At 39.7% G+C, this 15,000-nt stretch overlaps 1 protein-coding gene across 2 annotated transcripts in view; it reads left to right on the top strand.

Annotated features, from left to right (window-relative positions):
* Nucleotides 1-15,000, top strand: part of LOC137040028 (carcinoembryonic antigen-related cell adhesion molecule 1-like) — a 30,721-nt gene that overhangs the window by 11,056 nt on the left and 4,665 nt on the right. The window contains exons 2-6 of one of the 2 annotated variants that reach the window (XM_067415431.1): nucleotides 8,241-8,579; nucleotides 10,444-10,773; nucleotides 11,421-11,750; nucleotides 13,286-13,621; nucleotides 13,755-14,991. In XM_067415431.1, coding sequence (XP_067271532.1) covers nucleotides 8,241-8,579; nucleotides 10,444-10,773; nucleotides 11,421-11,750; nucleotides 13,286-13,621; nucleotides 13,755-13,771 — 1,352 coding nt within the window. In that variant the 3' untranslated portion in view covers nucleotides 13,772-14,991. Of the gene's footprint in view, nucleotides 1-8,240; nucleotides 8,580-10,443; nucleotides 10,774-11,420; nucleotides 11,751-13,285; nucleotides 13,622-13,754; nucleotides 14,992-15,000 lie in introns of those variants that run through there. The other variant, XM_067415430.1, reaches the window with a different exon arrangement.

Genomic DNA, 15,000 nt, shown 5'->3' with positions numbered 1-15,000 from the left:
AGCGCTCCTCGCGCTGGGCTATGGCCGTGCAGCTCAATGCGCTTTACATAGATACCTTTATTAATAAAATTTTGCTTCACATTCTCGAGAAAAGGAGTTTTTCCCATACGTAATACTTGTTCCTCTCTCTCAGGGAACCGAGGTTACGAAAGTAACCGAGTACGTTACTCAGTAAAAAAAAAAAAAAAAAAAATTCACCCAGTTAGAGCCTACAGCCTGTTTTGTATTTAACTGTTCTCCAGCTGTAGTGAATCCAAAACACCAAACATGTTAAGGATGACTCATTTTAACCCCAGGCAAATAAAAAAGGCAACCATTATCTGACTATTTTTAAGTTAGCCTGCATAGGTGAAATTGGAATTTGGTGTAAACATCATTATTAATCTTTAGAGTTCAGTTTGGTTTACTTTGTGCTTAGCTGACAGATTTGCTACATCAGAATCCATGACCAATCAGATGTTGTTTTCGGCTGCAAACTTTCGTGGTTGGTTAGTTCTACAAAGGAAATGCCCATATTTGGATTAGACAGCGGTGTGTGTGAGACTGGGAGCTTTATAATGACACCAGGCATGACATGTTTCTGTGAATGGAGACGGCACGGGAGCTCGCGTTAGAATAACTTTGGATGATTTCAGGTAGAAATCTAAAGGCGCACGGTGACAAAATATAATGAAATAACACCCTTAAATGTGTAATGTTGCCTTTTTTTTATTGTGACATGAAAGCTTACATGTTAAGGGAGTAAACTGGCCCAAAATCTCAAAATTGACTTTGTTTTCACCTGTCGTGTCTCGGCTTAATAAGTAAAACCTAGCGTTAACTCTAGCTAGCCTGCAATACAGTCATGTAACTCAAGTGTTACAACAGCGGATTCACAAACCTGTAACACTTTCGTCTGACGCAGAATCTCTCTCTGGACGGTGAGGTTTAGTGTTCCTTTTAAAAAAAAATGTGTAGTGTCCATGTTAACTATAGTTAAAGGGGGGGTGAAATGCTGTTTCATGCATACTGATCTTTTTACACTGTTAAAGACTTGGAATCCCATACTAAACATAGACAAAGTTTCAAAAGTTAAGGTGGACGTTTGATGGGAGTATTTCTTTGACAAAAATACTACTTCCGGTTAGTCATAAGTTTCGGCAAGTTTTTTGAGATTATGAATCCCCTTTGACGTTAATGGGGGCGGAATTTCTTTGTATGGGCCTTACGGACAATTCTACCGGAAGCGCGTGAGAGAGAGAGAGAGGGAGAGAGCGAAAGCAACAGGCTACGCCCATCAAAGCGCTGGCTTGTAGGATGCGCTGAACAGGTGATGTGCGTTTTTGGTTGCCAGACCAAGACAGTCCTGCACAGATTCCCCAAAAACCCCGCGTTAAGGCAACAGTGGATGTAATTTGCTTTTCCGGATCAGCAACTGAGTTGCGCGAATGTTTATATCTGTTCGCTGCATTTCGGTGCCGACTGTTTCATAAACAAGGCCCAGCTCGACGCCGGATTTTCCCAATCGCCTAATGCTGAATGATGGAGCAGTCCCAACGTTAGAAGGGTGAGTGAGACTGCTTCAAATGTCTGTGTTTTTTTTAGTCCGCTTACTGTCTACACAAACCACGCGTAAACACACAAACACACGTGCACAACTGCACTTCCCACATGTACACCTTCAAAGACAAAAATATGACGATATAATTCAAGTATAAATATGTAAATAACACAAGCCGCTAAGCATATTATATAGTTAGTGTATAACTTGTACCACATACAGACGTCCTGCTCTAGTCGTTTTTGCTGCTGCTCCTGTTCAACTGCAGCCTCTGGGTCTGATTCCGGATCATAGATGTATGGCTGTATCTGATTAAAAGCCATATTTTTATTTTGAATAAAGTTTTTTTTCCCGCTGTTGACACAGCTTTACGACGCACTCGACTCAACATAGCAGCAGCGAGCACACGTCATAATTTAGCTCCGCTCACACGACACGCCCCCACCCGCTCGGCTTTTTTCGGAAAGACTCGGAACAGCGCATCTTTCTTATATAATTATTAAAAAAATAAAGACTTTTCGGAGATATGCAGGATGCAATGCTACTCTATAGGTACTCAAGATTGACATGACACTGACTGAAACTGAGTGTTTCACCCCCCCTTTAACTACGACGCCGGTGAAATACAAAAGCCCGCCAATCCCTGATGACAACGACGAAGAAGAAGATGTATATTCTTCTTCGTTAGTTTTTATTGGCAGTTGGCATTGGCAAACAAGCTGGGGATTTTGCGACAGTCTATGTGTGCGACGCATTGCCATAGCGCATTGCCGACTGCCACACACACGGTAAAGGAGCTTTTGTTTCATTTTTTGCCGCTCCAGGCTGAAAGACTGAGAGGAAATGAAACAAAATGAGTTTTTTTTTTTTTTACTAAAAGATTCGGGGCTTTTGACAAAACATTCGGGGCTTAAGCCCCATTAGCTACCCCCCCGCTCCGCCCCTGATAGTGAGTAGCCTAATACACCGTAAGTGATAAGCACAACAGATGGAACTCATCATAAGTAATTTATTTAAATATAAAACAAAAGAAGCAGATAACATTAAGTGAGAAATCGATGGCAACCTTGTGTGCTCATGTGTAGCTCGCTCATTCACGTCTGTCAGCTGCTGTTTGTGTGCGTGTGCCGTGCAGCTCCCCTCAGCCATTCACTGAACAGGGCAGAAGCAGAGAGAGGTGTGTGTGTTTGACGGCAGAGGGGAAAAAAACCTTGCGCTCGCAGGACAGTAAGCTACTGGCGACATTTGTAAACTAAAGTATCTTAAGGCCTCGTCCACACGAAGCCAGCGCTTTCCTAATCCGATCACTTTTTTTTCCTCGTTTCAAGAAATATCTGCGTCCACACGGGATTAAGAAAACGGACTAAAAACGATGTAGTTTGCATGCCAGGCCAGTGTGTGGCGCTGTAATTCTGCCACAGAAATACACTAAAAACGGAGAAGAAGAGTTGTGGCTAGCAGGGGTATAGCCAATGGGGTAATCTAGCGCTCGGAAAGCGTTCCACCCCTAGGGGCTGCCATTGCTAACCAAGCCATCACCTGCTGTTAGCATCCCATTGACTCCCATTCATTTTTGAGTCACTTTGACAGTGAATAACTTTACATCTGAGACGTTTAAAGACTCCATTTGTCCATTGTTTATTTCTAAAGAAACACGACAATGCATAAAAGGCTCCATTACCTTGTATCTTACACTATCGCCCCGTAGAAGCTGTTTTTGTAAAAATAGGCTAACGATTGCGTCATAACCAACGCGACTCTGTCGCACAGTTGAGAAATTACCGTATAGACCTGAGGAGACGCTCGCAGGCAATCTTTTACTGTCTATGAGACAGTCGGGGGGACGTGGAGACATAAAGTCTGATAAAGTCAAGGGGGAAGAATGGGGAGAAGCCCATAGTGAGCCAAAAGCAACGGGAGAAAATATTTAAACAACGTGATTCAGCTTTCACTTTCCACATCTACTAGAAGACTCACAGCTGTCAGACAGGAGGCTCACGTCACATCTACGGCCTCAAGCTCAGTCTGAGCCTGCGCAGTTCGCTCAGCCATCAGGAAGTAAGTGCTCCTATACTGACATCACTTAACGCCGTAGAAGGCAATGGGATCCCTCCGTCCATTTCTTTTACTGTCTATGGGTATAGCAGTGGTCGGAGGTAAGCCAAAATCTCACAATGAAATAACAATAAATACATTTGCTACTTAACAGATGTGTTTTATTAATGCCTACACCTACCCCAACCCAAAACATACCCTTACAGTAATGCAGATACGGTAATTAAATGACGTGATATTGATGTGCGCATGCCCAGAGCCCGTAGTTGTGTCCCTTTAACTCTTCACCGTGCTGGACGTAGTGTGATGACATCACCGTTTCAGAAAATATACGGATTCGCTGTACACATGAAAACGGAAGATGATCGTTTTCAGATTTATCCGCTTTGGGACCCGGTTACGAAAAATATTGGATTTATGCTTCAAAACGCCGGATCCGTGTGGACGAAACGCCGATACGGTACAAAATTTGTATACAGCGAAACGCGTCTCCGTGTGGACGGGGCCTCAGTTTGTCTAAAAAGTCTAGATTTGTCGCTAGTCGCTTTTTTGAAAATAAGTCGCTAGAGGGGTCTGAAAAGCCGCTAAATATAGCGACAAAGTCGCCAAGTTGGCAACACTGGGTCCAGGGCTGGTTATGTTCTGGATTAGATATCTCAAACTGAAATTGGACCAATCCGCTGTGAGTAAAGTGACACACTTCTAATGCAATGAAGTCACTCCCCCTGTTTCTGCTCCAAATTAAAGGTCACTACATAGCAAATGTTTTTTAAAGACTAAAGTGTCTGGCTTTTAACAATGCTTATTTATAAAAAAATAATAATTTTGAATGATTTAGATATAATTTATGTAATTATTATAATCAATTAAATATTATAAGTATTTAATCAATTACACATTTATCATTTTAGTTAGTCAATCATTAATAGGCACTTGGTTCAAATTAATACATAAGTCATATAAATTACATCCCCTGCATAAAGTCATATGAATAAGCTTTAAAATCAATAAATACAAATAGCCTATTAAAAAAGGAAGCTTACTGAGCTTAAATGTTCAATATTCTCTATATCAACTAAACTAACTTCATAACTTTTACTTGCATTGACGTATACTATTTTTTCTTTAAGTTGTCCTTTCATAGACAGCTTTTCTTCTTGCTGTGTATTTTTTAAAGTTTTTAATTCTTAATATTTTTCAATCTTGTAATATTCTGCAGAAGAGAGAAATTAATCTCACTGCTTGTCTAGCGAGAAGTGAATCTCAGTTCCACAGCGTGTGATTGGCTGTTCACTGCTGATGTCACAGCTAAACTAATGAACTGAGGATCAAAGTCTGAGTTGACAAAGAAAGCTGATGATCAGCATCATGGTACGAACAAAGCCTGAATACAATGGTTTGGTTTTGTCAACTCAAAACTAATCCTGTAAACCTGAGTTTGTAAAACTAACATCATGGTACAGGCTAGGGCTGCAGCTATCGATTCTTTTTGTAATCGATTAATCTACCACTTAATCGATCGATTAATCGGATAATAATTACTTTTTCTTTATTAAAGAGCAATAAGAGACAATAAGACGGGTATCTTAAAATTAACATCTAATTTGTTTTCTTTTTAGAAAAATTAAGTTTTATTGCTGAAATTGCATACATTAATAACTGTGAAACTAAACAATTTTAATGCATACAATTGCCATATTAAATAAAAATCTATTTCAAATTGCTTTAAAAAGGTAAACATAGTTCAATCTAAAACTAAACCTACAACCAATAAATCTAAATAGTAGTAATATAAATAACAATAATACCAATATAAATATTCTATAAATTCTATGTAATATAAATATTCTAATATTCTAATATTCTATAAATAATATAAATAACTAAACATTGTATTTATGTTGTGCAACTTAACGTTTATGTTTCAGCTTCAGCTCAGGCATGACATAAGCATTTACTGTCTTATTTACTCCTTTACTGAAGCAAAACATATTGGACAGGTTAACTTGGAATAAGAGATGTGCGGATCAGCTCTATCGTCACCGAATCAGCTGTTAGAAGCAAACCATCCACCAGCACCCGGTAGTCATAACTTCAAATCCTCCGTGTTAAAGGTGCACTATGCAGCTTTTGTCCACTGGAGGGCGCCTATGCAAAACAAATGCGTAGTTTGATGACGCAAAGTGTGAGCGCAGCATCTTGGGAAATGTGGTCTTCTCATCACAGCCGGTGAAAAATAGGACTCGGGCAGAAATCACGTTCATGCATGCGGTTATTAACTTTACTGTAGTCTAAAGCAGAGCAGGACCGAGTGTTATGGACCTGAGCACAGCTGCTGGAGCGATTGTTAAACAAATACCCGCCTTGCGAATACCGGGACTTTTATTATGACGGGACAGGACTCATTTGCCGGGCGCCTGCACAGATCCGCTCTTCCGGTTATGATTTTGAGGTAATGGAGCTCTGTTTATCATATTAGATACATTTAAGTGTGTTTAAAACGATGTTATGACGTTACTCCGTGCGTTCAGTTGTTCACACTGCTAAGAGTAAAGCGCTCCTGCCAAATAAAAGCCGAAACCGAGGATAACGCAGATATGACGCGATTGACAGGCGACTCCCTCAAATGCAATGCTGAAACGTCCCTGTCCTTAGTTAAAATAGCAATTTTCTCACAATTTACAAATAGTTGGAAACATCTGGGATATTGTAGGTACTCAACTGAACAAAATATATAACACCGGCCTAGTGGTTTTTGGATATTTTACTGCAAAAATACTACATAGTTCACCTTTAAGCGCAATGCTATCGTCACATATTAGCTACACTGAAGAAGGTTGCTAAACAAAACAAAAAAAACTTATTTGGCCAAATTACATTTACATAAACCAGGGTCGACAACCTATACATCACACGGAGGAATAACCGCTAGAACGTGATCAAACGCGAGATATGTTTAATTCAGTTAAAGTACATCACACATGCTGATCGTTTGAGCTAATCATTCATCATTGTAACACAGCTTGTTTTAAGTTAGTAGCTATAAATATGATTAAAGTGTGATTAAATTACACAAATCAATGAAAGCACACAGCTCTGAGCTCTGAAAGTGAAAGCACAAGCGCTGCTCATCACAAACGCGTGCGCGTTACAGCTTGTTCTGATGTTTGTTGCGCCTAGTATTGAGAACATCTAATGGTGCCTTTCGAAGATATTATCAAGTAGGATATATAAAGTCTCATTAAAGATTTCACACACATCACAATGACGGTGATCCATGTGCAAAGCTGCAAACTCCATCGAGTTCATGTGTTTGGAGTTGCTTGTATCTCCTCAGCTGACGCGTGTACTGCCGCAAATGAAACTTAAATGTTCAGCGTCGCATCCTGAAGCTCAACACACAGGTGTCTTCATTTAAAAACAGCGATATTAAATGATATTACCAGTGCTGATGCCCGCCCGCTCTCTCTCTCTCTCGCATTGCGGTCTTTGGATCTCGACATGAGCTGAAAACGAAAGTTAAAGAACGACGCGCATTCATTGTGTTTTAGCGTGATATGAGAGTTCCGCGTCTTTATTAAAATCAACATATTAAAGATTTCTCTCATCCACCTGCAATATTTGGGATGTTTATATGCACCTGAACCGCGGATATAACCGCAATCCGCTCATACTCCGAGTCCTTACACAAAAAATGTCTTTCTGCAATATGTGTGTGTAGTTAAATGGAAGCGAAGCATCGAGGCAGATGATTTTGCCTCGAGGATTTTTTTGATTCGATTAACTCGAGTTACTCGATGAATCGTTTCAGCCCTAGTACAGGCCACACATGTCCCAAGATACTGCACTCAAACAGGACCTCTGCATCTGCTATCAGTTAAAATGTTCAGCGCCCAGAAGCTGTGCAAAGGTGAAAGAAAGACAGACAAAAGTTGTGTGTATGATCAGACAATTAAACATTGTCTTGCTTTGTTTTATATTTTCTCGTACAAATACAATTGTTCAAAAACATGTCTCAATAAACCTATATTCAAATCTTCATTGGTTCAGTCTCCTTGTTTTTACATAATGCATTCATGAAAATCTGTTCATTAATTAATTAATCATTGTACTACTCATTTACATCTTTAAACATCTTATTCAATGCTACATCACTATATTGTTTTCACAATTAAATTAACTCACAACATCATGTTCAAACACAACGTTTCTGTACGTTTCTTCACTTTATAGATCTTTCACCAGCATCTCAAAGTAGTATTGACTCATAAGAAACATATTCAAACATTCACCGTCAACACGTGTCACAAAACATACTTACATAGCATTCAATTGCGGGTGAATTAAATTAAATCAAATTAAATCAAATGCGGGAGGTTGTTAAACTACCAAATATACTCAATTTCCACCTGTTAATATGGACTTACATACTTTCAACATCAAGTTCAATTGAAATATTAAAACACTTGACTAACCTGTGCAAAGGTGAAAGCGGCATGGAAGTACTATTGTTTCCATCAATGCATTCACATACAGGGAATATATTGCATACTTAAACTGTGAAGAACCATCAGTTGGGGCGTCACATGGGCAATATGTAAATGTTTTTATTTGATGTATAATGAACTGTTCATTTCTTTTTCAGATTTCATCTGTGTTATTTCAGATGGAGTGTCAGTGTCAGTGATGGAGGGAGATTCAATCACTCTACACACTGATGTTAAAATAAAACAACAGGAAGATATTAAATGGTACTTTAATGGAATTTGTATTTCACAAATTAGTGACGTTCAGAGTAAGAACTGTACAGATGATCAGTGTGAAGATATGGGATATGGGAGATTCACAAACAGACTGAATATGAACTGTCATACTGGATCTCTGACCATCACAAGCACAAGTACCACAGACTCTGGAGTTTATAAATTAAAGATTTTCATCAACAGCAGCGACAGTGAAAAGACCTTCATTGTTACTGTTCATGGTGAGTCATTTTGTTTAAAAGCAAGCCTTGTCCATTTAGAGATAGGATAGTCATTTTTTGTTTCATAAGCACTTTCGGTTATAGTTGTTGAAACACTCATCACATCCTGATACAGGGCTCCAGACTAACTTTTTGCCTTGGATGCACTGGTGTGCCTAACTTTTTTATTTAGGGGCACCAGCACAACATTTTAGGTGCACCCAAAAATTTCCCCGGCAGCATCGCTTTTAATACCAATTTAAAGATCACCTTTTTATTACGCTCCATAAACGTATATATTTTGTAAATAACAACATAATATAAATATAATAAAAACTCCTTTTAATACTTGTATAAAAGTTACAAAGCTCTTTATGGCGGCTGTCACTTTAAGGCTGAATGCACAGATCCAATACACTGATACACATCTGATATTCTCCCAACTGTTTACTCTTCCCTTTCTCCCAGACATTTACATTTTATTTTATTATACATGCATCAAGTGTATTCCAATGAAACTAATCTTTAATATTTTCAGAAAACTGAAACACTTTCTAAGTATGCCCATACGCACACTGCGCAGAGGAACCGTCGTCTTGCATTTTGCTATAAAGCTGATCAGTGTTCAAAAAATGTTGGGAAACCTCATATGATCCTACAAGAGTGATTACTAACAGGCTTTCTGCAAAAAAAGAAGTCCAAAATCATCCACTGACTTCCAGAGCAGCTACAGAAACGACTTTCGACTTTGAGGACCTTGATAGAAATGTAGTGAAGTAAAAAGCATGATATTTATCTTTCTAATGTTGTGAAGTTAAACTCATAAGTTTCCAGAAAAAATAATACTCAAGTAAAGTACAGATACTCAAAAAGTGTACTTAAGTACAGTACTCAAGTAAATGTATTTAGTTACTGTCCACCTCTGTGCTTGGGTATGTGGTACATGTCATAGTAACATCCACATGATGGCAGGACCCAAGGTTTCTCAGCAGAACATTGCCCAAAGCATCACACTGCCTCCGCTGGCTTGCCTTCTTCCCATAGTGCGTCCTGGTGCCATGTGTTCCCCAGGTGAGCCACGGACACGCACCCGACCATCCAGGTGATGTAAAAGAAAACATGATTCATCAGACCAGGCCACCTTCTTCCATTGTTCTGATGCTCACGTGCCACTTTCGGCGGTGTTCAGGGGTCAGCATGGGCAATCTGACTGATCTGCGGCTATGCCGCTCCATACGCAACAAACTGCGATGCACTGTGTATTCTGACACCTTTCTATCAGAACCAGCATTAACATCTTGAGCAATTTGAGCTCCAGTAGCTCGTCTGCATCAATGAGCCTTGGCCGCCCATGACCCTGCGGCCGGTTCTCCACTGTTCCTTCCTTGGAGCACTTTTGATAGATCCTGACCACTGCAGTATACCCCGGGAACAGCCCACAAGAGCTGCAGTTTTGGAGATGCTCTGACTGTCAACACATTTTTCTATACCTCAGTGCCGCTTTTTGCACAGACATCACACGTCATCAGGGCGTTCCCATTGGCAATGCAAAAATGCAGAGTTAGACAGACCGAGCTCCACAAGCAAACAGCAGTCGACTTAGAGTTCCTCCTGAACCAATCAACCAGCTTATGCTGCATTCACACCATGTCATAATTAATTTTGAGATGGCAAATTTATTATGAATTTCTGTATGAAAGTACTTTAAATCCACCGATTTGGGGGCAATATATGGATCAGGATGAAGATGTTTGTCTGATGACTGAAGTAAATCAATGGTCTCCTGCTGTTTGTTTGCATGTTACATTATGAATCCAGATTTCTCTAAAAAAAAATCCTGTTTTATTATTTAGTTTGGCTTATAATGAACTGTTCATTTCTTCAGGTTCGTCTGGTGTCGTTGCCGATGAAGTGTCAGTGATGGAGGGAGATTCAGTCACTCTACAGACTGGTGTTCAAACAAACCAACAAGACAGAATAAGATGGTATTATAAGGACATTCGCATTGCTCAAATCAACAGAGATCAGAGTAAAGTCTGCACAGATGTTCAGTGTAATGAAGGTACTGAGAGATTCAGAGACAGACTGAAGCTGGATCATCAGACTGGATCTCTGACCATCACAAACATCTCAACTGAAGACTCTGGAGAATATCAGCTTCAGATCAGCAGCGGCAGCAGCGATAGTGAGAAGATCTTCATTATTACTTTATATGGTGAGTCATTATGATTAAAAGCAAATCATATACATTTAACTCAATGTGTTTAGCGATCATTAGCTGACATTCCTATGTGTTTTTCTCTTTACCTATATTAAATCAGATACAGATAATTTTAAAAACACATTTTCTGTTCAAGTGGAATGCGTAAATATATATTACTATTTGCATGTTGCAAAGATATATCATGTACAATTAAGTTAATTAGCAACAGATAAGTATTATTTCTATGTAAATAATGTCATAATGACATTGTAATTTGTTTCTTTAAATATGTGCAGGAAGACGACATGTCGTGTCATGTGTGGACACCGTAATGGGAGAAATCCCGATTGTAATACTTGCTTCTTTGACTTATTCCTCTTGCTAATTCTAAATCAGTGTCTCGCTACTTGTTGTCTTTTCAATGGATACTTTTGTACTCTTAACTCAAATAATTAATAACATTACTTTTACTTGAGTACAGAATTTGGTTAATCCACTCACCTCTTGTGTTTATAAGCATACAATGGTGATCAATATTCTTCAGACTGAAAGTCAAATGAGCAAGTTATCACTTTCATATCCATAGTTCTCTCTCATATTGTGGAGTTAGTTGTTTTTTAGCAAAAGATCTACCAATCATCTGTTGGTTTGTGTTTCAGATGTTTCTACTGCTGAACGAGATAAAATGAATAAAAAGTCAGTGAAGGAGGGAGAATCTGTCACTTTATACACTGCTGTAATAAGAGAACTGAATGATTACATGGCGTGGTATTTTAATGACGTTCTCATCGCTGAAATCACTGGAGATCAGAGTCAGATCTGTACAGATGATCAGTGTAAAGAGAGATTCAGAGACAGACTGAAGCTGGATCATCAGACTGGAGCTCTGACCATCACACACACCAGACACACAGACTCTGGAGAATATAAACTGCAGATCAACAGCAGCAGATTCAGCATCATCAGGAGCTTCAGTGTTTCTGTCACTGGTGAGAGTCATTTAGTCATTCAGAGCAATTTCCCTTTAGCAATTTTAAAATACAGTTTACTATATTTGAAATTGAAACGGTAAATATTTTCATATTGGCCTTTTTTTAAAAGCGACCTTTGACTGCATATTGAAATATAATTAAGATCATCTCTATCATCTTCACATGAACTTCAGAGTATTTTCAGAAAACTGAAACACTTTCTAAGTATGCCCATACGCACACTGCGCAGAGGAACCGTCGTCTTGCATTTTGCTATAAAGCTGATCAGTGTTCAAAAAATGTTGGGAAACCTCATATGATCCTACAAGAGTGATTACTAACAGGCTTTCTGCAAAAAAAGAAGTCCAAAATCATCCACTGACTTCCAGAGCAGCTACAGAAACGACTTTCGACTTTGAGGACCTTGATAGAAATGTAGTGAAGTAAAAAGCATGATATTTATCTTTCTAATGTTGTGAAGTTAAACTCATAAGTTTCCAGAAAAAATAATACTCAAGTAAAGTACAGATACTCAAAAAGTGTACTTAAGTACAGTACTCAAGTAAATGTATTTAGTTACTGTCCACCTCTGTGCTTGGGTATGTGGTACATGTCATAGTAACATCCACATGATGGCAGGACCCAAGGTTTCCCAGCAGAACATTGCCCAAAGCATCACACTGCCTCCGCTGGCTTGCCTTCTTCCCATAGTGCGTCCTGGTGCCATGTGTTCCCCAGGTGAGCCACGGACACGCACCCGACCATCCAGGTGATGTAAAAGAAAACATGATTCATCAGACCAGGCCACCTTCTTCCATTGTTCTGATGCTCACGTGCCACTTTCGGCGGTGTTCAGGGGTCAGCATGGGCAATCTGACTGATCTGCGGCTATGCCGCTCGATACGCAACAAACTGCGGTGCACTGTGTATTCTGACACCTTTCTATCAGAACCAGCATTAACATCTTGAGCAATTTGAGCTCCAGTAGCTCGTCTGCATCAATGAGCCTTGGCCGCCCATGACCCTGCGGCCGGTTCTCCACTGTTCCTTCCTTGGAGCACTTTTGATAGATCCTGACCACTGCAGTATACCCCGGGAACAGCCCACAAGAGCTGCGGTTTTGGAGATGCTCTGACTGTCAACACATTTTTCTATACCTCAGTGCCGCTTTTTGCACAGACATCACACGTCATCAGGGCGTTCCCATTGGCAATGCAAAAATGCAGAGTTAGACAGACCGAGCTCCACAAGCAAACAGCAGTCGACTTAGAGTTCCTCCTGAACCAATCAACCAGCTTATGCTGCATTCACACCATGTCATAATTAATTTTGAGATGGCAAATTTATTATGAATTTCTGTATGAAAGTACTTTAAATCCACCGATTTGGGGGCAATATATGGATCAGGATGAAGATGTTTGTCTGATGACTGAAGTAAATCAATGGTCTCCTGCTGTTTGTTTGCATGTTACATTATGAATCCAGATTTCTCTAAAAAGAAATCCTGTTTTATTATTTAGTTTGGCTTAATGAACTGTTCATTTCTTCTCCAGGTGTGTTTGGTGCTTATACAGGTGGAGTGTCAGTGTCAGTGATGGAGGGAGATTCAGTCACTCTACACACTGGTGTTCAAACAAACCAACAAGACAGAATAAGATGGTATTATAAGGACATTCGCATCGCTCAAATCAACAGAGATCAGAGTAAAGTCTGCACAGATGTTCAGTGTAATGAAGGTACTGAGAGATTCAGAGACAGACTGAAGCTGGATCATCAGACTGGATCTCTGACCATCACAAACATCTCAACTGAAGACTCTGGAGAATATCAGCTTCAGATCAGCAGCGGCAGCAGCGATAGTGAGAAGATCTTCATTATTACTTTATATGGTAAGTCATTATGATTAAAAGCAAATCATATACATTTAAAGGTCCCGTTCTTAGCTATTCCATCTTTCAAACTTTAGTTAGTGTGTAATGTTGCTGTTAGTGCATAAATAATACCTGTAAAATTCGTCACTAGAACCGTTTGTTGACTAACCCTCCGCCCACAAGAACACGCAAAATAGGGGGGCGTGGTCTTGTTGCTCTCCCACGTGGAGAAGAGCGCGCATTCAGCGCTTGCATCTCCCCGTTATGGTAAGAGGCGAGACCTTTCCGGCCAAAGTGCGCTAAGCTGCTGTCCAATCACAACACGGGAAGCGCTGGCCCAATCAGAACTCGTTACGCGTTTCTGAAGGAGGAACTTCATAGAACAAGGAAATCATCAGGCCGTTTTTAGGACAGAGGAAACAGCGCTGTACAGATAAGTAAATTGTGTGAAAAATACTGTGTTTTTTTACACGTGAAACATGAACTCATGTTATATTGCACACTGTAAACATAATCAAAGCTTCGAAACCACGAGAAGAACGGGACCTTTGACTCATTGGCCATCATTTATCAATCTTGCATAGAAACTGGTGTATATGTTGGCGTAAGATTATGCTTACACTCCTCTCATCGCCTGATTTATGAAGCTGTGCGTACCTCTGCAATTCAGGTGTACGCAATACCTGCCCTTGATAAATCCCACGGCTGAAAACGATCGTCATTAGAATAACACGCCCCTATATATTCAAGTCTCCGCCTCTCCCACGCCCTCATTTTACGCCATGGACAAACAGAAGACGGCAAAGAAGCGAAACTTCTCCGACGTGGAGATCGGGCGCGTCTCAATCATCTCACTTGTCCACTAGTCAGGGCACTGATTAGGGCATAAGTCAATGGGCTGACTCCCTGATCAGTGCTCTGACTACTGAACTAGTGAGATGATTGAGACGCCCATCGAGACCATCACCAGGGAAGTGGAAAAAAAACCCGAAATTGTTTTTTTTGGGAGTTTAAAGATTGGGATTAAAGATACTTACAAAAACAAAATATGGACCCAAATAACGAGTACTGTTAATAGTGTGGAGGTTGAGAAGCGCACTCCAGCCGTTTAAAGCTGTTTGGATGATAAATTACCTCAGTGCATTATTTTACAGCACGTTTTGAAACAATTAGCATTTAATTTTGTATCACGGCACATGTATTGGGGTGTACGACAGTGATGCTGATGTGATGTGGAGTACCATTCATTCACATTAATAATTACATGACAATTTGTAAGATTCTTCTTCTTATTATTATGATTATTATTCTTAATGACTCTTGTTATTTAGAAGAAGAGTGTCGTTTTTATTGATTTTATTATTATTTAAACGAAGAAGGTCATTTTTATTATTTTG

This window comes from Pseudorasbora parva, chromosome 14, assembly GCF_024679245.1.
Source record: "Pseudorasbora parva isolate DD20220531a chromosome 14, ASM2467924v1, whole genome shotgun sequence".
In the NCBI taxonomy this organism is placed as follows: Eukaryota; Metazoa; Chordata; class Actinopteri; order Cypriniformes; family Gobionidae; genus Pseudorasbora; species Pseudorasbora parva.
The sequence above is the reverse complement of the archived record's forward strand: the minus strand, read 5'-3'. Positions and strand labels throughout refer to the sequence as shown.